General features: G+C 38.0%; 1 protein-coding gene across 1 annotated transcript in view; it reads left to right on the top strand.

Annotated features, from left to right (window-relative positions):
* The window catches only part of RNF217 (ring finger protein 217), a 56721-nt gene extending 32822 nt beyond the window's left edge, over positions 1-23899 (top strand). Inside the window, exons 3-6 of the mRNA XM_051792234.1 lie at positions 6522-6686; positions 14489-14690; positions 21136-21207; positions 23335-23899. Of these exons, the coding sequence (XP_051648194.1) occupies positions 6522-6686; positions 14489-14690; positions 21136-21207; positions 23335-23408 (513 nt within the window). The 3' untranslated portion in view covers positions 23409-23899. The remainder of the gene's footprint in view (positions 1-6521; positions 6687-14488; positions 14691-21135; positions 21208-23334) is intronic.
* The last annotated feature ends 568 nt before the right edge of the window (positions 23900-24467 follow it).

Below are 24467 nucleotides of genomic sequence, written 5' to 3'. Positions count from 1 at the left end.
GTTTCCTCAGTAGGAGTTTAGATGACTGTTTAGATAGCTCTAATTACACAGCATAAGATTCAGCCCAGTGTGAAGATTAAAAGGTAGAAGGTTGTGTATTCATTGGAGTTGAAAAGTTGGTAAAGCTAATTCTGAGTTATGAGCTATTTAGGTATATTGGTGCAAGGCATGAATTACATGCCACAATCGCAATGTCTGTTGGGCTCAATGTTTTCAGATTTTTGGTGTCTTACATTGAGATGGAAAAATTTGAAACTGCAGGTAAAATTCCTTCTGCTCACAGCTATTCTCCTTCACCCATCTGCTTCATCATCACCACACATGAGATGTAGTCCAGGGTAGATCAGAGCAGGTAAGGCTTCTGCAGCCACCTTCCTTAAGGTGTCAGGAGCTATTACTCTCTCACAAGTGCGGGTCATAGGTGATGCAGCTGTTGTATCGTGGGCATGCCAGATCTGAGAATATTCCTCAAGGCATAACCAGTGCTCTTTTATGAGTCAAAATGCTACAGTTAAAATGTTCCTACGACTTCCCTACAAATTACAGTCAGAAGGAATGGGTGACTGTGATGCATAGTACAAACCAGCAGCAGTTCACTGGTCCTGCAGTGATTCATTATGTGTAGCTCTGATCTGCAGAGCTTAAGTCTCATGGGAACAGACTCTGGCAAAATATGTCCTTTGAGCTGAGCTCAGGTGTTGTGTGCAAGAATGTCTAATTGATGCTAGTCAGAAATATAATTAGGAAAGTGCTAGCAACAGTATGGATGATCATGGGCCACAAGGCATCAGCCTACTCCCTGAACATCTACTGTTTTCTGGTATACACACAGTTTTAGTGATTTATTTTAAGCTTAGCACAAAGAGAAGTTTTGCTGCAGGGAGAAGGTTTAGAAAGAAGACTATATCAGAAATTGAGTATATGTGAGTAATTACATACACACATAGCTGTGGACCGATATTATCTTGGTTTTCTTAGGTTCTCACGTGATTGCTTGTGTGCATCCTCTCTGTGTCCTGAATGACAGGCTTTTTGGAGTTAAAAGCTCATTTTCTTTTGCTTATAGTGTTAGGAGATGTCTGACTGGAGGCTCGTGAGGCTCACATATTCACGTGCGAGCAATATAAACAACAATTTCACCAGATGAATTCTGCACCAGCGCTGGAAGTGCTGGCTTCAAGAGAAGCCATGTGGGGAACATCTATGCACAAGCCTACTAGTAATATCACAGCACATGAGTGCTCAGTGCCAGTACACTCACTTTTATACACTGCAACAGGAAAGCACTCTAAAATCCAAGAGTTGTTTGAACAGATACTTTAAAAATGTTATTAATGCCATTTCTAAAATCTAATACAGTATTTAAAATTACAAATAACATCAAAATTTAAAGAGGCAGCGAAGTAGCAAATTATCAATTAATTTTCCTTACTATAACTGGTTTATGTCAGCTAAATTGATCTAGGCCCTGCAGTTCAATTGGCTGAGATTTAAGTCTTTGTATGCTAAACCTAGAAAGTGAGTATGTTGAGGGAGAAGGAGGGGAAGAAAAGGGGAACTTGATATCCAAACCTTTCTTCTACCATTAATGCCACTTAGGACAGTAGTCCCACAGCAGTGGGACTACTTAATTTTCTGTATCAAGTATTTGTATCACAAATGGATCCAGCTTTGAGCAAGGAAATACCCCTGTCCCCTCCCATATGACCTAAATTGGGAATGCAAGACTTGATTGTAGCCAAGACCCTAATAAAGCTTTGATCAAAGCTGTTATGACAAAGTGCAAAGGAAACAGGCAAAAATTGAAAAATTGCTAGTTAAGTTCCTGTGTGTGGAACAGATAAGAGTTTCACAAGAGTAAGATGACTTGTTCTGTGTGGGGTTTGGGGATTCCCTCCCCCCCCCCCCCCCATGTCCTGGCTTTCAACTGTTGTTTTAATGTTAGTTCTTTAACCTGGCACCTTCCGTGGAGAAGCAATACTTGATTCTTGGAGTCTTATTCCTGCTTTATCAATCTCTAGGTTCATAATGAAATCTTCTAGTTCACTTCTGCCAAGAGATACACGTCACATAAAAGGAGGACTTGAGTGTTTGGCTTTGCAAGTGCAAATGTGTTTTCAATGCAGTTGTTAGATAAACTATCTTTTGTTTTAACTGCTGAAGAGTTTCTGAAACTTGTTGCTCTTGAACTAGCAGGAGTCCATACCAGCAGAGATGCTGTGATAGAGCTGATCTGCGTTATTTATACCAAGTAGTTCCTCACTTTTTGGATCAGATTTTAACCTTTAAGTCACAGATACCTTCATGGCTGTTTATCACTTCAACCTACCTTGAGCCTCAACTGCTGTGGATATGGTGATTTTGCCATGCTTTCCATCTTTCCTCTCAGCTGTTCATTCCTGCCAGCCTGCTTTTGCTCATGTTGATGTTTTGGTGTCACACTGGGAACTGGATCAAAGATCAGCCCTAGTGGGACACAACATTTGTTTGTTTTGTTGTTGCTTCATTTTCAGCTGCTACAAGAAAGAGGTTGGGTTAGTGATGAGGAGAAGGAAGCTGTTTGGGCCGGAGCCCATATTTATTTTCAAATAAAGTGACAGTAGCTGTAGCTAGAGACCGTAATTCATGTGATCAGTTAGTTGCATAATTAATTTGACCATCCTATTATATAGCTAGTGTTCCATCACCAGCAGAAAATCCCACTAAGCTTTTTGCACCTTGAGGTTCTCAGAATATTTTTCCTGTGCAGTCAGTTTTGCTATCATCATGTCACATTAATCAGTGTTTTGTGTTGAAATTATTTATCAATTTTGAAAGGTCTTTTCCTGATAAGTGAGGAAACTGATAAATAAAATAGTTTGCAGTAAAAAGGCTAGCTAAGAAAATGAAAAATGTTAGCTTCAAAGGTCAGTGTTTCAGAAAGCTGAGAACTAAGAGTTGTGTAAGGTTTTCTATTTCAAGGGAGACTGACCTCTAGTATAGACTGACCTCCAGGCATAGAGGTTTGTGTATATATCCATCCTCTCAATTCTAATCTATGGAAAGGGAAACCATAAAATAAATGGAAAAATGTTTGTGTGAGGAAAAACATATTTGAAAAAACGCTGGGTTAATGTTTTGGGCTTTTGTAGGTATAGTTTCTCTGCTTTGCTGGACTATATTTTACTGTTTTAAATCATATGTAGATAGCACTTCTGTGCCCTTGTTACGATGGTTTCATGCACTAATACTGAAGCATAAAGCAAATCATATTTGACTTTCTTTCAGAACAGCAGAGAAAGAGTGGAATAAGAATATGAAAGACTGCAGTATTTCTGCAGTCTGTGTTTCTGTTTCTTAAGCATGTTGGTGTCACACTGCATCCAAGTTTGAATGGGTTTAGGAGTTTGTTTTGTGATCACTAGTTCCAAGAAAAATAAGGTTCGTAAGTACTTACATCGTTTTCTTTGCCTGCTTAGTGTATGCTCAGCATTGAACCATGGAGAAGGGAAGTGGCCCATTCAAAATATAAAAATAATTTACTAGTTCAGTTTTGAGGAAGGTGCTGTCAGGGTGGCAGGTGGAAGAGGAAACTGGTAATGAAACACAGTTCTCACTAGTTCAGTTAGTTAGGGCCATTTGTGGTAAAAAATGTTATTTCAAGTTCATATGGTTATAGCCTCATCTTGTATTTCAGTATTTTCTAATTAATGTATTTGGAAACAGGTGATGTCAGTATGTGTGTAAGTTTAAATATATATCCTAGTGGCTGCTCTATTACTTTCACTTATGTAGCTGCTATAATAGAAAGATAGAACCTGCAATTAATTTGTGTCAGATTTTCACCAAAAACCAAACCAAAACTGAACCCATGAAACTTGTTTTAAATTAAGTTGTCAATTTTTTTAAGAAAGAAGATTTAACTTGCAGCTTTTCTACCTGTTGGTTTGTGTTTGTATTTTTTTAACATCTGTGTTCTGTCTCAAATGTCTGAATACTACAACTATTAAAAGTAGGTGATACTTGTAAGGGGTACAGGATATCAGAATTTAATATCACACTCTTATTGTATCTGCTTGATATGAAGGAAATGTATGTATTGTAATACTTAAATGCACATACAATATTTTTTGCTTTACAAAGATAATGACCAGTAGATGGTAACAGACTAAAATGTTATGTATTGTAATGAGAAGAAAGTCTCTCGATTTCTTGATGCTGTTTCACTTCTGTGCACTTCAGCTGTATGCCCAGCAAAGGATCATGAATGGGAACATGCTATCTTAAGGGTAGTGAGAAAATTTTCTTGACCCTTGATTCCTATTCTTGCACTTGATGATCCACAGATGTGGACTGGCGTAAAGAGGTAATTTTCATAGTCTTGTTGAGAGTGGCAGTCACAGTCCTGTTGGAGTTTTGGTCCTCCTCTGGATCCAACGAGTGATACCAGAAGTCTCAAAACCCCAAGATTATATATGCTCAGGTTCAGGTGGGAATGTCCTGTATCTCCCCCAGGGCAGGGAGTTTCACAATGGGTGATTTAAGTGAGTCTTGTGATATTTTTGGAGTCTTTGATGGTCTAGGTGTTGCAGCTGACTATTATGCCAGTCCAGTATGGCCATTTAGCAAAGCTGACCCCTCAGGCTGGGTGTGAAGGTGCTAATGCCTCCCTGGGATGGGGGGAGTTATGACAGCTGAGTCCTTAGATGTGCCCTGGGCAGCTGCTGCAAATGATCCATTATCAGCTGTCCATCAGAAATGACATAGAGGGTATAGAATACACAGTTTTGGTTATACCCACATAGTAATAACCTGGTCCTGGCCACTGTAACTAGGACAACATCGCACAATACAAACCAAGCTATGACTGTTAGACACTGCTGCAGTGGAAAAAACAATATTACTCTTTACTGGTGAAGTTAGACAGCCACTGAAAAATAGGTTAGCTAGGGTCATAGAAATGCTCAGGTTGAGCAATTGTGTCAATTAGGTTGCAATGTGAAACATTAAAGGCAAAAAACTAAATGCTCTCTCTGTGTATAGAACTTGGGGAATAGCGTTAAAGGTAACAGACAGCTTCATTTCTAGGTCATGCATCAGAGATCAGATCAACTTTGTATTATCATGTCAGTAGTGATAGATGTAGTGATTGCACATATAAATAATTTAGGCTACCCTCCAGCAAAGCATATAAGGGAGATCAGAGCTCCTACTTTGGACTCTTAACTGTAGTCAAGGAGGCACACCACCAGTTAGCATGTCTGAACAGAGGGCACAGCAACTGCTGGGAGTGACAACTTCAGAAATGCATTTTGGAGATTTCACATGTGACTACACTCTAGGATGCAGTTTCCTGAACAGCACTCCCACACCATGCATGGCCAGCACAGACATGTCCGTGGTTTGGTGGTGAACCAAATGTGGAAACAGATATAGCCTTTGTTTGGCTGGTGGAATCCCTCAATCCCATCCATCAGCTGGTACAAAGCCAGGGTAGTGCCAGACATAGACTGCAACTGGAGATGGTGGACAGGGCTCAGCAGTCGCTTGAGAGGTGTGATTTCCCATCTTTCAGGCTGAAACGTTTTTCAGCCAAACACAGCAGAATTGAACATGTTGCAAAAGCCTGGATGTGCCTGTGTCTAATATGGTTCTTGCTTTCCTTAGTCACAATCCAGGTAGGAGGCCTGTCTTTCATCAGATAAGAATGTGCCTCTATTTATTACTTGGCAAACACAGGAACTGCCATAGCTTTTCAAACAGAAAATGGGCAGGCTCTGGAAGAAGCAATGACATGATGACGATGGTACCTGTTTGACACAATGATTTAAAACCGAGGGAGTGGAAAGAATAGATCCTTTCTCAATTTGAGTATAGCTTGTGGTTTTTACCATTAGGTGTGGTCTGTAGCAAGCAGGCTGTTTGTCACGGCCTCAGCTTGCCTTTACGCAATCAAGAGCAAAAGAAGGTGCCTGACTTCCAGCTGGTCATTCTGGCTCTTGGATGAGAACCTTGTTCATGGCCCCTGTTCCCAGGACCATTTCTAATATAGCTTCATAACCCATTCTGGGTTCTGTAGAGCCCCCTCAGAAGACCAGGTGCTCTCTGGTAATAGCCTTGGCAGTGAAGTTTATTACTAGAAGACGACAGATCTACTGCAATGAAAACTGTCTGCTAATTTTTAGGTGATCTCACAAATGTAGGAAGCAAGTGAATAAGCTTCCTGGATTTTGCCTTTTGTCAGTTGAGTCACACAATGTATTTGGGGAGCAGTTCCTATGGTTGAACCAAGCTACTTGTGTTTTGTTTGATTGAGACCTTTCCTGACTTTAGCAATTGCTTCTATATTTTCTCTCTTTTTAAAAAAAATAGAACAAGCTAGCTTCCACAACTTCTTGTGTTTTTAAAACAGACCCTTCAAAAGATGCTGGACCTTTGCTGAGCAGCTACTCTCTTAACTGAAGAGCAGTGGTTTTAAAACAGGCTTTCTAATTGGATCAGCGTCCAGCTTGTAAACATGTGGTGTTTTCTCATTTGTACAGATCCAGTGTCCGTCTTGCCAATTTGTTTGGTGTTTCAAGTGCCACTCTCCCTGGCATGAAGGCGTTAACTGCAAAGAATACAAGAAGGGAGACAAGCTGTTACGTCACTGGGCCAACGAAATTGAACATGGGCAGAGGAATGCCCAGAAGTGTCCAAAATGCAAGGTGAGCTGCTCTCCCTTGGCTTGCAGGTATTGTTTATTAAATATTAAAAATAAATATTTTTGGCTTCCGCTCAGCATTGAAAATGAAATTCACACTTGCTGTGCAGGGTCTTTTCAATGACCCCTTAAGAAAAACAGGTCAGATGTTTTACTTGCTGGTTTATGCACTGATTCTGCAGAATATCTGCCTGTAAAAGCAACGTTATGAAAATAGTAAGAGGGGGCATTGATATATACTTAGAATCACAGAATCAGGTTTGTGGTAATGAATGTGCTACAGAATAAATCATTCCTAAAATAAAGCTTTAAAGAAATGGGAAGCTGTAGAGAAATATGATGCCCTTTGTCATGTTTTCTAGAGAGTTTGAGTGAATTCAGTTTCACAAGACAGGAAGTACTCTGTCAAAGAGTTAAGGGAGAGTTTAAGATTTGGCAAAATTCTGAGTTTTTTAGGATTAAATGTCAGTTCTGCACAAGTCACATCTCAAGGTGCGACTTCACAGGCCGCACCTCGAGTACTGTATCTGATTCTGGGCCCTTCACTTCAAGAAAGACATTGAGATACTGGAGTGAGTGCAGAGAAAGGCAGTGAAGTGGTGAAGGGTCCAGCAGGTAAATCCTGTGAGGAGTGGCTGAGGGAGCTGGGATTGTTTAGCCCGGAGAAGGCTCAGGGAAGACCTTATCACTTTCTACAACTACCTGAAAGGAGGTTGTAGCGAGGTGGAGGTTGGTGACTTCTCTAGTGCAACCAGCAAAAGGACAAGAGGACATAGCCTCAAGCTGCTTGAGGGGAGGTTCAGGGTGGACATCAGGAGGAATTTCTTCACTGAAAGAGTTGTCAAACATTGCAGTAAGCTGCCCAGGGAGGTGGTGGAGTCACCATTCCTGGAGGTGTTCAAGAAATAACTGGACATGGCACTTCATGCCATGGTTTAGTTGACAAGGTGATGGTCAAAGGTTAGACTTGATGATCTCTGAGGTCTTTTCCAACCTAGATGATTCTGTGAAGTGTTTCTTATTAATTAGTTTAATTTTCAACACTGAAGTGCAGTAGTCGTACACCCTAAAAATATCATTAATCTATTCCAGGATAGGAAATACTTCCTACTACTCAAATGAGATTCAACAGCCCTGCATACCCCTGACCTGGTTGCCCTTAATGAAGGAGCTGTTACCTTGGTTCACTATTTTTTTTCATAACACCTATCTCCAGCTACCAAGGGAGTAATAAGTCAAAACCTTAAGAGCGTCATGGTGGTGGGAGACTGTCCTTTTTTTTTTTTTTTTTTTTTTTGAAAGAGAATACCTAATCTGAAATTTTCTATTGCTCTAAATCTACATAGACAGGACAAAGTAAGGAAACTGGAATGTTTGGTAGAAAATAAATATTGAAAGGGAGATTTACTTGTAATATATACCAAGTATATGTCACACTTTGAGCCTTACACTGTGCAAATAAGAAAATGTTCAGCAGCTTAGTAAGTGTCTCATTTTGGTCTTTGGGAAAGAAATGCCTGTGATGCCATAGCTTGAAAGATTTTGAAACACTAAGCAAAATTGGAAAGCTCTAAAATCAGCAGCTAGTTGTTTACCCTCCCTCATGCACATGTGACATTTTAACAGAGTTTTTACAGCTTGCTCTTTGGTAAGAGTTGATAGGTTTGAGCCAGTTCTAAAAATGTTCAGTTTCTGGGAAGTCATAAAATAAAATCCTTTGTTCCTTTTGGAGTGGGACCTGTGTTTTGGTTTTAATTCTTTGTGTCCGGATTCAGATTTTGTGACCATGCAAATAATGTAACTATTGTAATAAGTTGTCCAAAAAAAGAAGAAAGTGGACCAAGCAAAAAAGTATGAATGTGGAAAAACAAGGGGAAGAAGGCTGCTAGCTGGAAAGAGAAAGGAACTAAAACCACTAACTCTAACATATTCAACCTGAATAAGTAATAAATTTAAAATGCCATATTTAAATGTACAACTCTTTTCACCATCTTCAAAAAAAAAAAGCTAGACACCTGAAACTTTTGTGGCTTGTCACTAATTGTGAAGCATAAAATTACATGAGTTGGGCTGCTAATTTCAAAAATACTTTAGGTTTCTTTCCATAATCAAAGGAAAATAAAACCTCCTACATGGTGGGAGGCAGTATGGAAAGTTATGAAACTAGCACAGAAAAAAGAAACTCTGTCAAGTCCTTTCTGTTGATGTGTATTGTAAGTGAATATTGAAGAGGGAATTCAACTTTGTTATAAACTGTGTTGCTACCCTTACTCCTGATACTTTTTTCTTCAGAGATGAAAAATATTCTTCCTGTCTGCAATCTCCAAAATGTTTCTATCAACACATTGTTTATTTTTAAGTCAAATCTATAACTAGCAAGTAATCAAAGGACAGTTAGCCAATGGTTAGTGGTACTGTTGTTCTTTTCTTTCTTTTTTTTCAACTGTTATTGAGTAATTAAAAAAATACATCTTTGGCAGCACTCTTCATCAAGTCTTTAGTAGATATCTGGGCACGTGGGGATAAGCATTCCAACAGTTAACAGTTTGGAGTCAAGGGGATTAGACCTAACACTTCTCTGCCTTTCTTTCTCCAGCCATCCCCCTAAAACCTCTATATAAAATAACATTGAATCAAATGACAATCATATTTCCAAATAAAATAAAGAGAAAGACAGAGAAAATAGAGTTGATAACATACCATTTAATTTATTCTTGTTCTAGGTCCACATAGTCAATGTTTCAGGTGACAGCATATTTTATTTTTAACCTCTTTCATGTGTTGGTTAAAAATTTGCAGCAGCCAAAGTTTACAGATTGAGAAAAAGTCAAGATGAAATTTTGTCTGAAGATATTAGTATTCAGTCTTTACACTAAAACTGAAACTAAGAAAAATTAGAGATAGAAATTTCAGTAGAGGTAGAATTTCTTTGCTTAGGCAATTTGTAAAATTACTGGTAACTTCCGAAGTTACTGATTACAGTGTAAACTGTGACCATATTTTACAGATACCTTCTGGAGATAATTATTTATACAGACCACATAGATGCACACACACGCACACACACGCACACACAGACTCTCTCTTTAAGTACCTGTACCACAGAGAAGTCAAATGCACTATTATTATCTTGTCTGGGCATGCAGGTGAGAAAATGGAAACACATTTATGGGGGCGTGTATGTATTGGCAGATCCTCAGGCACGTATTCACAAGTTTTTCAGTGGCTTTGGTAAGTGCTTTGAAAAAACATAATCCTTTGTAATCTGAATATAGTGGGGACTGTTGAATAAACTTAAACTTGATTGCTTTTTGCTGTAACTGGATACAGCTTCAGTGAATCTAATAGAAATAGCTTATATTTACCTAGTCTCTCTAAAGTGTGTTTACATAAGATAATAATGTTACACACTGTCCAACTGTGTAATTGTAGATCCATGTTTTGATTGTATATTAGTATGGAAATACACTAATTTTTTTTAACTGTATCTTAAATTAGTTTTTATATATTTTTTTTGTTTTTAATAGAGCCTTTTCCAAATTTACTATAAGCTATTTTAAGGAAGTCAGCATAGACAATTTTTCTCAACAAGACTTGTCCAAAAAGTGCTGGTCCTGTTCTAGAGAGAGCTGGCTAATGCATGCAAACTTGCTACATGTTTTTAGATGCCATTTGACTAAATCTATAACATTACTTGTCTTTCCCTACTACTGTTTTAGGGGTTTATTTTTTGCAATTTCTAGCTAGGTGTTTGCAGGAAAATGCCTTTGTTTCCGCAAGTGTCTTTACAGTACAGCAAACCAAGGAAGTACTTCATGTTGGTGTTATCTTACTACAGATTTCAAAAACAGCACTGTCTGAGGAAAGACCACACAGCAGCTCTAGTTTAGAAAGCTTGAAGCAGCAACAGAAGTTTAAGTAAACAAGGATGTCAATGCAAATAAAGGAGTGTGTACTTCTTATCTGTGGCTTATCTGTTCTGATTACTATAAGTGTTATAACTCAGGGCATAGATTTTGAAGGTGCTCTGCAAATTAATTCTCATCCTCTGGAGGGAGGAGTGTCCTTATTTGTATACAAAGGGATAAAGCTGTGCAGATTCTCTTCAGGAGTGAAGGAGAAACGGCCATTCTCACCTTCAGAACTTTTGGCAGTGATTTCCCTAAAAGATTTCTATGAGAGGACTTCTAACATTCAGAGGAGGTAAAGTGAAGGTCTGAAATAGCCACTGTGCTACTTTAGTTGTTTCCTTAAGACTCTGAGCTAGGTGTGTTTGCCTTTGATGTGTAATTTTTACCCCTCTTGTTCTGGAAGCCATGTAAGGTGAGGGTATGTCTTTGGTTTTGAATGGGTACTGGGTGTAGGATGAAGTCTGTTGCATTTACTGAATGTTTGGAGGCAGAAACTGTGCTTGCAGTCATCATGCTCTCACCTTGCCTCTTCTACCCTCATGGTGCTGCTGGGAACACAGCTGCAGCTAACTATAGCAAGCTGCATTCCTGGCCCCATACATTCCCCCGGCTGCCTGTTGCATACCATGGTATTGCCAGTGGAGCAGGAACAGTCATTTGATATCTGATCCATCAGCTATCGCTTTCTCAATTTATAGATTTGTAATCCATCTCTGTCAGTGGATTATCTGGAGGGCAGGGAGGCATGTCCATGTGAACCAGAGCTGAAGTTGATCTGGTGAGATGTCATGTCTTAGGCTTGAAAGCAGCAGAGTTCATCTGGCATCGTCAGTCTGTGTGCATGTGACCAAGAGTCCAAGCCCTGCATCTGAGGTTTGGGGGTTTTTTTTAACTTCATTTTTTTGATAAAGTCTCTCCTCACTGTAAAAAGGAAAGTTCTTTCAACCAAAAAAATATGGGCAAGTACAATCAGTTGTTCCAGATTGGCAGCTTTTGAAGATAGTTACATATGTGCAGATAAGTATTCACTAAAATTTTTTTTATGGTTTACTTTTTGAGGAAGCAACATAAAGTATATGTAATTGCAGTATGTGTCTGTAATAAAATAAATCCCATAAAAGAAGTATCAACTTCTTTTATGTTTAAAGAGGACAGTATGACTGGAGGACTTAGAGTAGAAACAAGTAGATTGTCAAATGATTCAGCAGTGGTGCCTAGCTAACTGGAGCTGGTTTGCATCTAGGAAAGCACGGGTAGGCAGTTGGCAGGTAGTTTCTAAAAGGTGTGAAATATTTATGAAAGGTATGAATGGTAGAACATATAAAGCTATTCCCAACATCTTCTTGAAGTTCTTACTACCAAAAAAATTAATTTATTTTTGAAACATGAAGTAGTTTTGGTTTGCATCTAGGGTTTTTATAGGTTCCAGGCTCATACCATCCATCCTAACTGAAAGTCTGTAACTTAATTGGGTTGGTAAATTAGAGAAGAGAAAGGAGAATTAAATGGTTTTGATTCAAAAAGAAGATAAAACAACCAGTTAATTCTCATTGGTGGGATAAGATCTAGTTGCCTCATGTACATTTTTAAGATGGAATCAGCAGATAAGGAAAGTTACCTCTAAAATTGCAGAAGTCCATATAGTTGCTTTCTGAATTTCAATCCCCCGAAAAACTAATTGGAATTAAAATTTAAAGTTAATTTGTTAAAATACATTAAGTCACTAATAAAATTCCTTCATTTCAGTTCAAGTTAATCTTAGGAATTACATTAAACTATGGCTCCATGAGCAAGGTCAACATTTTTTCACATGTAACCTGAAAAGTAAAAACAAAAACTGACAATATAATGTCCCTTCTAGAAGAAAATAGCATATAACTTGGTAAGTTATTCTTAAATTGGTACAATATTAAGTAGACTTCTGTTTCTACTTTGTTTATTCAGTGCTTAAATGTGAAAGTTTTAAAATCAAGTGGCTTATAAAGCTCATCAGCAATGGTGTTTTTTCAGGTGCTTCTGGAAAACAGGGCAGCTGTGATACAGCAGGCTTTCTCAGGGTGGAGAGGGTTGCTTGGTCATAAGGGATGCTATTTGCATCCCTTCTCTGGGGCAAATGTAAGTCCACTAGAATCCTTTCTCACTAGAAAGTATTTTTATAGCCCAATTCTCTCTTTTGTGAATGTCTTTCTCTTATGTTTGAAAACAGCATTTGAAAGTGTAGAAGTGCAAATTCTGAGATCACTGCTGTTGACAAAGAGATGTTGGCAGGTGTATCTGGAACTGCTGTTAACTACATCTGCCACTGGATCTTTTATCGTGAATATTGCTGATGGAAAACATCACTTTGCTACATGTATAAAGTGCCAATTTCAGTAGATGTGTGGGTGAGTCAGGTGTGATCCCAGATGACCCCTGATCAGCACCAAAGAACAAACACATATGACCCTCTCAATAAGGTTGGATACCTCAGGAGCCATGAGCCTCTCTTGAGGTACCTGAGCTATCAGTGTCTCTGATGCTTGCAGGGTCACAGAGTGGTGATGCCTTGTCTTTGCCTGTATCTCCCTGAAAAATAAATATATGTAGATATCTGTAGGAATTTCAGGAGGCATTCATTTATCCATTGCAAGTTTCAACAGATAAAATTCCAGTTGGATGTAACAGGAAAAAATATTCCCAGGGAGAATGGTGAAGCATGGGACAGGTTGCTGAAAGAGGCTGTGACATACCCATACTTGGAAATTTTTAAAATTTAATGGGATGAGACTTGGAGCAATCTGATCTGACTTTGAAGTTAGTCCAGCTTGGAGCTAGGGGTTAAAATAGATGACCTCCAAGAGTCACTTTCAGCCTCAATTATTAGGTAATTTTATCTGCCTTTCTGTGGACCACTGTGGAATGTGGTCTCAGGATGTGGGACAAGGGTTGTATGTGGGATGTGTGTAGCAATTCTGTGGGCTAGGAAGAGCGTGTGTTTACCACTCCATTAACTGTGGTTTTCATTGACAAGATTTAAAGTAGCATGTAATCATATTTGATTTCGTGGAATACTCAGGACCAGGATTACCCTCTCTCCAAAGACTCTTGGAACTGTTAACAAAAAACAGAGCTTTATTAGGTCTATGCAAAGTAGGTAAATTTTATCAGTTTGCAGAAGAGTACATGGAGATACAGGAATGGAACTACTTCTGCTGGCAATCAGCAGAAAGATGGATGTAGAACTTAGGCAGCCCTGCTTCATGCTCTACTGTGGGCATCATGACGCTTGGTGTAATTTTTAATATGGTTTGTGGAATCTTTCTGGGGAAAAAAAACCACAACAACAAACAATGCCACAACAACAAAAATACTTGTGAAACGATTCACTGTAACAGCAGTGTCTTTCTGGTGTATATTACAAAATGCCAAATCAATTTGTGATGGGGAAGGGATGGGGCCACAGGTGGTGTGAGAGGAAAACCCATCTGTGGAGAGATCAAACAGAGTTCGTAGCTACATTTACTGTGCTGCTTTTATTTTTAATAAAGTTCAGTGCTAATGTGTCTTCAGAAATAAATAACCAATGTTTTCAGAAATAAAAACAAATTTTCAGTAAGGGCAAGGATCACTCATATTCTCATCTGATATGAAGAGTGTTTAAGCAAGGAAGGAGAATTATACAGAAAATGGAAATCTGGAAACAACTTATAACTCATATTTAATGCTCTGAAGCTTGCCTTAGAAAACCATTATTGTCTTAAGCCAGGTGCAGTATTAATTAATGCAAATGCAGGCTTAAGCAAGGTGTTGCTTGCAGTGTCTTTTCATCTGGCAAATGGATTGTACTGGGTAGTGCCTGCTGTCCTGTGCTTAAGGAGGGGGGAAAATAACTTTTTTTTTCCTTCTTCTCATACAGATCCACATCCAGAGAACCGAAGGGTGTGACCACATGACCTGTTCACAGTGTAACACTAATTTCTGTTACCGTTGTGGGGAGAGATACCGCCAGCTCCGCTTCTTCGGAGATCACACGTCAAACCTCAGTATCTTTGGATGCAAATACCGCTACCTCCCCGAGAGACCACATTTAAGGAGATTAGTGCGAGGCTCTGTTTGTGGTGAGTGATAAAGGTTCCTTGTGGAGAGCTGCACAATGAAGTGATTGGGGGGATAAGGCAATATTTAAATTAAAACATGGTTTAAAGTATTGGATGGGCAACTTGCTTTTCAGTTATGTAAAGGGGGGTTATCAAATATATTTAAATATATCACATCTGTACTCCTTTTTTAGATAGACTTGTATGAGTAAGTATTTTGTCCTCTTCTGATAGCTTCTGTTTCCTAACCTTTTTTAGTAATACATAAGCAAACTGGAAAAATGCTGTCAATATGCATGTGGCTGGCTGTATTTAGTATTCTAAAAGCATATAGGAGAAATGGATAAGAGCAGGAATCTTTTTTTAACCTCTCCATTAAGGATCTGTTTGAATAAAGCACTGTTAGGATTTGAACCTGATCTGGGTTATTTTTTAACTTTTAGCTTCAGTTCAGATAATATCCAGCTTAAAAGAAAATAATATACATTTACTTTCTCTCAGAAATATGATCCCAAAATACAACCATACAAAATGGTTGTATTAATGTCAAAAACTGGGGACCTGATAAGGAAAACAGAACTTCTTGTACTTTGAATTAAGTCATAGAAATTGGAAATGACTTGGAATTCACCTAGGATTAGGAAATGCTTTGAGCTTATCAATTGGTGATGTTGATTGCAGAGGTAAAGGTAAGAGTCTGTACATGTGGAAATAAAAGTCAGCAGACCTGAGGTGAAAACATTACTCCTGAGCCCAACATATTCCAGTAAGAAAACTGGGTGATTTTTAGAGTAACACAAGAGTTGTCACACAAACATAGGCCTAGTAATAAAAATGCCAATCTTGCTGATCTGCAAAGTTGTGGAAGATTCACAAACCTGGAATGCTTGTTTAACAAGCAACAATAAGTCATTCAAGCCCATTAATTTGACCTCAGGAACTTGCAAGGTTTTATAACAAACTTTATCAGAGAGGTGAATTAAAGATACATGAATAACAAGAAAGTGGATGAAAACTGAAAAATGATTGGAGGTGCCTGCTCTTGACACATTTTGTAGATATTAATACCAGTGGATGAGAAGATCTAGTCTAGATTAAAAACAATTCTGGCACTAAGGCACATGGGTAGAAACATTTCATGAATAAATTTAGACTTAACACTCAAGAACTGTTTCAAAGCACTTAGTAAGATTTCAGAAGAGCATTTATTAATAGCCACAATGGCAAAAAATGTAAGCTGTTTTAAAATGGATCATGTTACATTTGGTGTAATTAGTGTCTGCTGTAGCAACGGACAGTTCTCAGAGACATAACCAAGTCAGTGCTGCTCACGTACAGAATCATGGGGAGCCTTATTAGAATTATAGAATAGTTTGGTTTGGAACGGACTTTTAAAGGCCATCTAGTCCAGCCCACTTGCAATGTGCAGGGACATCTGCAACTAGATCAGGTTGCTCAGAGCCCTGTCCAACCTGGCTTTGAATGTTTACAGGGATGGGTCATCCACTACATCTCTGGACAACCTGAGCCAGTGGTTCACCACCCTCATTATAAAAAAACTTATATGCAATCTAAGTTGCCCACCTTCAGTCTGAAGCCATTACCCCTTGTGCTATTGCTACATGCACTTGTAAAAAATCCCTTTCCATCTTGCTTGTAGGCCCAAGATTAAACCTTCTCTGTGCAATGGAGATGCAAAGATAAAACAAGTGAGTTTTATCACAACATAGATCTCCAAAAAATAACATTATCATTCTGATAATATTTGCATTGGTTTACATTTAAGGTATCTAAATATGTATTTGGAATGTTTTAATGTCACATAAGAAGTCCCAAATACAGATGCATGTACTGCATGCGCATAACTACTATTAAAATTAGTTTATATTTACCTTGCTTTTTGTTTTAGGAAACAACAATACACGACCTTTTCCTTTTAAAATAAAACAACTGTTACTAGTAAGAAACAAAATTATTTTATTTGTCAACATCAACTTGAGGGCAACAGAGAAATGTGGAAGAGAATATATGAATTAAAGTTCAGTAGTGAAGGTGTGTATGTTCATATTTAAGAGATCACACTTAGGGAAGGTATAAAATATTTTTATTTTAATTTCCTGTTTGCAAGCGTACTTGTGGTTTGCATTAATTGGTAAATAAGAAAGATTAGCAAAGCTCAAAGCCTCAGATGACATTTCTCATAGGGACTTTCTGTTAAAAATGTCGCTCTAGGACTACGGCTGTCGTATGGTGCCATTTCTCAAAAGAATGGTCATCATTTGAATAGAGACAGAGCTAGCTGGACCTGCCAGCACATGTAGTTAATGACCCTCTTTTTTACAATAGCTTGTTAACACCCACATTGACAATAATTCAAAAAATTCTGCATTGATGCTCATGACTTAAATCCCTGTCACCTCTAGAACTCTAAATTTTAATATTGGTTCTATTACACTTTATGAATAACTACCAAAACACTCCAGAACCCTAACTGAACTCACACATGAAAACAAAAAATTACCAGCTTTAAAAATTTGCATCAGATTTGAAATCTGGAATTGAGGTCAAAGCTCTTCCTCCATTGGATTAGATTTTGGCTATGATTTGCATATGTGAGCTAGTCTAGATTTTTGCATTTTTTTCCACAAAAGTGCACATGTGGGTTTTCACATGTGTTTTTTTTTTTAAGACAACATTATATTGCTGTAAGATTGTACCTACTGACATTTTTCTTCGCAGAAGGTATAATCCCAAACTGTGATACAGTGTCAGTTCAGTTTGTAGATTCTGCCATTTTCAATGCTGCAAATCTGCTAGGATCATCTGTCTTTGTAAAACTTCAACAGAATTGATCTGTGCCTGTTAATTGGGCTTGTGTAAAGGTCTGCCTGGTAAGTCTGTCCACAGCAGGGGTCAGTTAGAAATAAGATCTCACTCCCTGTTTGTTTCCAGTATTCATTGTTTTAAACAAGACACTTAGTTAAGGTTTGTATCTAAACCTTTGATTAATAACTACCAGTAGATTTATCCTTCAGTGGTTTATACAGTTCTTAAGTTTTGGCTTCCAAAACATTTCTGTTAGAGGTTCTAGGATTTTACTGTGTGTTGTATGGCAAAAGTCCTGTTGGTTTTTATTGATTCCTAATGATTTCATTGGTTACTTCTGTTATCATGAAATTGAGTAAGTACTAATAGCTTGCTTACCTGCTCATCTTTCTTTTATGGACCCTCCATCAGATTCTACTTTGTCATGATATTTGATACTGTTTTTTGTTTGTTTGTGTTTTATGTTTTGTGCTGAACTGAAGCTTACTAGTCTGAATGACTTATGATCAAGCTGAAAACTCCAAAATGTTGAATTCCAATTAGGGATCATGTCTAGGCTCAGGGATGTCCTGGTTGCTAGAACTGTAAATGTAAATACATAAATACATTGTTAGGCAAGAGAGGAGCATTATCATCAGGAGATGCTAGAGTACAAGCCTGGGTTTTGGTTCTGTTCTGAACGTCAGCAGAAGAGAGAAGAGATGGTAGCAGAGAGACAGTCCATTAAAGCAAAGTCTCAAATTCTAGTAACATGTAGTAAGAAATAAAGGTTCGATTTCCTGTAGTAAAATGCCTCTACTAGCTAGCTAAGTAGTGAGAATTAAGGGAATCTTATCTTGGCTGTCAGTGGGAGACTGGTGAGGTGTTGCTAGATATGTGGGTGTTTTCTATGACTTCTTTATTACTATGGAGAAGAAATACTTAAGTTAATGTGATTTTGTAGCTGTGTACAATAAAGGTTTTTTTTGCTTGTTTCTAAAATCTAGCTGGGTAGGGTGTGTAGAAAGAAAAGTGCCTCATGGCAGGCTGGCATGCTGTCATGGTTTCTGTTGAGAAGCAGGGTTTTGTGCATACAATCACAAACTGTTCTGCAATAAAAATAAGGGAAAAGCATTTATGGCAGCATAAATTTAAACATACTTTTCTTCACAAACTAGTTGTTATGTAAATGTGATAGTAATCACAGGGAGTAGAAAACTTAAGAGCGGAAGTGATCTCTAAATTTGATGACATTTCTTCCCCTTCTTTAACCAGCATGTTTTTTAGAGAAACTTTGAGGTTTGACCAGTACAGTAAAGTGAAATTGCTTTTATTATTCAGTCCCAGCAGACTTAGAGATTTCATTCTCATAGTAATTATTTGGCTAAAGTGTTGAAGGCAGAATGTTTCATTATAACTGGAGTCAGTGATGAATTGTACAGAAAGGAAAAACATGTTCAGCTGTCTTAAATGTACTTAAGATGTCACTGGAGTACCACTTGAATTCAGCTGGATGAACTATATTCAAATTTAACTGCTAGGTACTTCGTGGATCTGTTACAGGACACAACATGCAATGAAGCTATTAAAGCAAATTAATTTTTTTGCATGGTAAGCAGCATTTCAAATAGGAAAAGCAGCATGTTTTCAGATCTGACTGACTCCTGTCCCAAGCAAAGCACAAGGTTCACTTTATGTATGCACAGCTTTGAGCCTTGCAGAAGGAAGCATGCATTTCTGTAATCTAACCTTCATTAGCAACTTCATCATTTAAGTCAGTCTGATTTGTAAGAAGTCATCTGTATACGCTTGATAGGACTCTTTTAAAAACAAATGCAAAGTTTTATTAGAACTTAAATCTACAGAAAAACATGATCCTCTGTATCACAAGTAAGGCAACCCCTCTGAGACATCTGTAAATACAGTTACTACATTACCACAAATATCTAAGTCTTCATGCAGTGACCCAGTAGAGAAATTATTTACCATTAATTTGAGTGTGATTGTAAAAAAAGATTCCCTTTTGAGGCTTGTTCTGTTTACAACCATTTCTTCTTAAGTTATCCCTAAAAACTAGCTTTGGACAATACCAAACTGGGTCATAGCCTGCCGCTGAGTTCATCACATGGGCTAATGACCCAAGATTTCATTCAGCTCCGAGACAGGTTTTACATTTGCTCTCTCCACTAGCAGTCTTGGAGCTAACAGACATAGGGTAGTGGGTCTTTGGGCAGTTCAGTGCCTGCAATAAACATCCTTAGTCTCAGCGTCATTTCTCGGTGTGTCATGATTCCATCACATTACATTCATCCTTCTGTCTACACTTGAATAATTTAGGTAACAACTTCTATGTGTATAGAACGCAGCGCAGTAGAGTCCCAAGAAGGTCTACCATTAGAATGCCTAGCAATTAGAGTAATACAAATAATATTTGCCAATTTTTTTCTTCTAGGAATTAATGTTTCCCACCCACAACACTACTATGAAATTTAAAAGCTATCAAAACAGCATGAAAAGGACCAGTTCATTTAACTGCTGTAAATATTTCCAAAATATCAAATTTTTCCTTCAGACTGCTCAAATTAGTGTCTCAGGTTATGGAGAGGTTTACATCATTATTGAATGAAGTAATCCATTTACTGAAATCTGATACGAGTGACTTGAGAGACGGAATGGCAGGGAAGAGAGAAATCACAAACTCACTTTTTCTCCCATTCTAGAGGTGATCTTTCAAACACATGCCTAACTTAAAGACTTGCCAAATTTCAAGTCCCTGAGTAGACTGCTGGTGTATCAGTAAAAATGCCTTCCCTTCTGTGTTTTCAAACAGCTCAGACAAATGATATCTTAGATCCAACTACTCAGCCAACTGAGACAGGGAGATTCTTCCACTTGAAGTGTGCAACTCAAGAAAGATAACTCGGTTTCAAGTTCAGTTTCAGATTCACTGTTTCAGAAGGACCCCTGCTTTCACTCCATGATCATGAACTCATTAGAAGTAAATAATATGAGCATGCTTTTATTTGTTCTTGGTCATATGCTCTAGCCAGTATGCTGCACAACATTGCTGCCTTATTTATGTAAGTGCCACAACATATCCTTACAAATGTTGATCCAAAATAGACTTGGCTGTAGTTTGATTTAGACCTAAATCACAGCTGTACACAAGCACTTCACTGTAGCCTTTTAAAGCAAGAAGAAGCATATTTAGAGGGGGTGCTCTCATCACCTTGAGCTAACCTAAACTTTCCAAGATGCTAGTTTGCTTGGCATCTTTCCAGGGTGGTTGCTGTGCAGTTGGATTCCGGAGGAGCCAAATGATAGTAGCTTTATAGCTATCACATTCCTGTCAATGCTTGAGGGACTTCAGAATGGAAACAGAAGTAAATGCAAGCTGTTAATGGACAAAATGAACTGTGCTCGAAGAGTTGTGGTGGGTTAAGAGTACAGAAAGAAATGTGTGCGGGGAGCTGGTTGAGTGGTGATAGATCCTACCTGGATTTGTAGGATGAAATTGCAAATAGGAATCCTATTTGTAAAGGTAAAGTATTTAAAAAATGAACCAGCTTTTGGGAGTCTGATATTGAAATGTTTATGCATGGTTGGAAAGGGAAAAATAAAAATACCTTCTTTGAATTGCATAATGAATTTTACATTTCAGCTGGAAAACTACTCATTACACCCCTAATACTGGTTCTGGGACTGGCACTGGGAGCCGTAGCTGTTGTAATAGGTAAGAGTTACATATGTGAATGGAGCTAATCCTGATTATGCAGTGACTTTTGTTGTATGACCTCTCTATATTTTCATCTCAAAGAGATGGACACAAAGTACACATTTCACAGATACTGTTTTGGTATCAAGCACATGACTTTTTTTTTCTAAAAAGCTTGTCTCTAGGTTTTGGTTGGTTTTTTTTTTTTCCTTACTTGCATTTTATGCTTATTAGCTTTATTTTTGCTCCTATATTTGGTTTTCTGACCCAAAGTCTTTAACTAGTGTAGTTAAACTACTACAAAGGCCTGAGTAATTTAAACATAATCCTAGGGGCTGGCTGACTTGGACCTGCCCTTTAATCACCCCATTGAATCACAGTTTTATGGTCTTGGCCATGTGCATGACAAGATTTTTGGGGCACTAGGCATAGTCCCAGGAGCTCACCAGCTTGAAGATGCAGCAGCAACAAAGCAGCAAATCGGGATGAGTCAGTCTCAAAATATGATTCAGTGCATGGGCTGCCAAATTGGATTCCATCACAAAAACTGGTACTGTGAACTCATTTGATATGGTATCAAAGCTCTGTTAATGTGGTTATATTAATGTGGAGGTAGTTATTTTAGCAAATCTGCTCTTTACCTGGCTTCACTGAGTTCTCCTGCGGAAAGGAAATTAGCCATGACAATCAAGGTATAATTTTGCTCATGCAAGTGCATATCTACTCTTTATATTGGCAGTAATATGTTATTTGGGTATCATGTTGCTTCACAGCTCTACACCAAACTACTTACTCCACTGAAAATTTTCAGTGCATGCCCTGAGGCATGTTGGGATGTGGCATCTTTATTTTAATATAATAAAGCCAAAATATACCAGGAGAGTTACATTAATAAGGTTGTAAATAACCAGTCAACCTATAACCAAAATACTATTACAGGTTTTCTAGACTACGTCTGGCCAAATAAGGAATATTGCTATTAATTTCTATATTTAGACTGCCTTCACTGGATATATATATATGGGAGGGGGTCTATCTTAAATATTTATTCTATTCAATAGCATCTTTATTCCAAAAATATAGACAATAAAAACTTCTTAATGCCAGTAAAACTTATTTTGCTCTGCAATCTGATATAGTGTACGATCTATAATCCACTGTTTTGCTTATACTAAAAATTAATAGGGTTTTGCAGTAATATAATAACACTAATTGCAATTACAGGCATGCCATTGAAGTCTCATCCTAGGTATGGCTGGATAAGATACAATCAAGAGCAGCAGTATGAGCAGTTCCAAAAATGTGGATTATTTATGGGAAAGTTTTGGGGTTTGAGATAATTACAGCAGTATTTTTTGCCAACACTACTGTTAAAGTAATCTCAGTATCATAGCTGAAAACCATTATGCACCATTTACAAGGCTATTGAGCAAAGCAAGAACCTTGGTGATTGTGGGAGTGTTTTGTTCTATGTTGTTACTCTAGTGGTGTCTGAAAAGGAAATCTTTGGCCGTTTCAGTCAGCTGGTGCCAAGAGAAAGGGGGAGATCTCATTTGGATTTGAGAGAGTACCTCCTATGACAAAATACTTTTCACTTGATTTAATGTGATTTATTTATTTTACTTTTTACAACTTGCTTTCTCTCAAAAGACTTTTAAGAATAAATAGCATCCTGCCCAGGCAAGGATAAACGTTTGGTATTACTTCACAATAGATAAGGATGTTTGTAAAAATAAATAATATTTATAAAAAAGTAAAGCTATAGCATGCTGTCTCTATTGCATATGAAACTAATTGAAAACTAGTTTAGTTACATCAGACTTGGATTTAGATCTAAGGATTTCCAGAGTGGTTTTTAAAGTTTTGTTTGTATCTTTTACCAAACAGCATGGTTCAGAAATTAATATGTCAGAGATGGGTGTAGGATTAGCAGGAATTTGTTGTAAAGGAAAGAATGAGTGTAACTCAACTCATTATTGAAGAGACTCTTACAGGCTAATATTTTTTCTGCTTTTCCAAATGCCTTGTCGAAATTCTCTTGGGATGTAGAAAGCTCCACCTGAATACATATATTGAAAGAACACAATACACGCACAAGGGACTGCATTTAGTTATGGTTTTCTTTGTATTTTCTTCTTTTGGCAGGTTTATTTGTGTTTCCTATCTATTGCCTTTGTAAAAAGCAGAGGAAAAGGTCACGGACAGGTATGCCCTGGTGAGGATGGACCTTACTCGCCTGAACTGAGCTGGTCCTGCAAGGGCTATACGTGCTTTGTGCAACAGAGCAATACAGTGCTGGTAACAGCATCAAAGCCACCGCCCTGGAAGAAGAATGGGGGTTCTCCTGCCATCTTCCCTCAGCCGAAAACACTACTGCAGACCAGAAAACCTCTTTGCTCTGGTGCACTCTCAGCAAGATGGGCCCCCTGAGTGCTGCTTTTTAAATGGTTTTGGTTGGTTTTTTTTTTTTTTTAATTATTACTTTGGAGGGGGTTTTTTGAGTCTAAGTTTCTGAACTAGACAATCAAAGTCTGTATTGTAGCCACAACTCTACTACCGATTTGGCCTGTGAAGAAAGCATTTAACTGCTAACATGTGCTCCATTTAACTTCAGTGTCAGCCTTTAAGGGGGAAATGCTTAGAAGTGTTTGGACTCTTACTGTATACTGAGCATACTACTTTTGGTATTAAAAACTACTTCTGTAAATAACTTCCATCACACAGCATTCTGTTCAGCATACCAAAACCCCGTCACATGCCAGAACACAACAGCTGGTTATCTTCTGAGTGCTCCTGCTAGTAGGCAAGAGTGTAGATTGCCACTACCAAACTGCAGTGCCTCAGAGGGAAATATCCTTAGTATTGAAACTCTGTGATACTTAAGAATATGATGATTGGTTTCACTTCAGTAATTTATTTATGACAGTCTATTAATATTAATGGTAGGGGTGTGACAAGACTTGTTACAAGAGTACTTTGTTTTTAAATTGTCACAGTACAGAAAAAATTTGAAGGGTTTAGATAACAAGAAGTGTCAGTGGCCTATTCTGTCCCAAGATATCCCTGAAGTGTGTTTGCAGGGAAGATGGGAACCTGCTCTTCTATTCTGACTTGGAATATGATACATATGCTCCACACTAGTTGTGTGAAGATAGACTTGATGAAATTTTATAACCTAAATAGCACATTTTGTTTGTTCATTTAAGTAGGCTGCTGCGCAAGTCTTAAGAGTATCCACTGATGTCTCATGAGGAAAATCTGTGAATCTGGGCTAAGGG

Source organism: Manacus candei, unplaced genomic scaffold (assembly GCF_025592945.1).
Source record: "Manacus candei isolate 608988 ecotype Guabito, Panama unplaced genomic scaffold, ASM2559294v1 h1tg000034l, whole genome shotgun sequence".
Classification (NCBI taxonomy): Eukaryota; Metazoa; Chordata; class Aves; order Passeriformes; family Pipridae; genus Manacus; species Manacus candei.
This window is presented reverse-complemented; position numbering and strand designations above follow the sequence as displayed.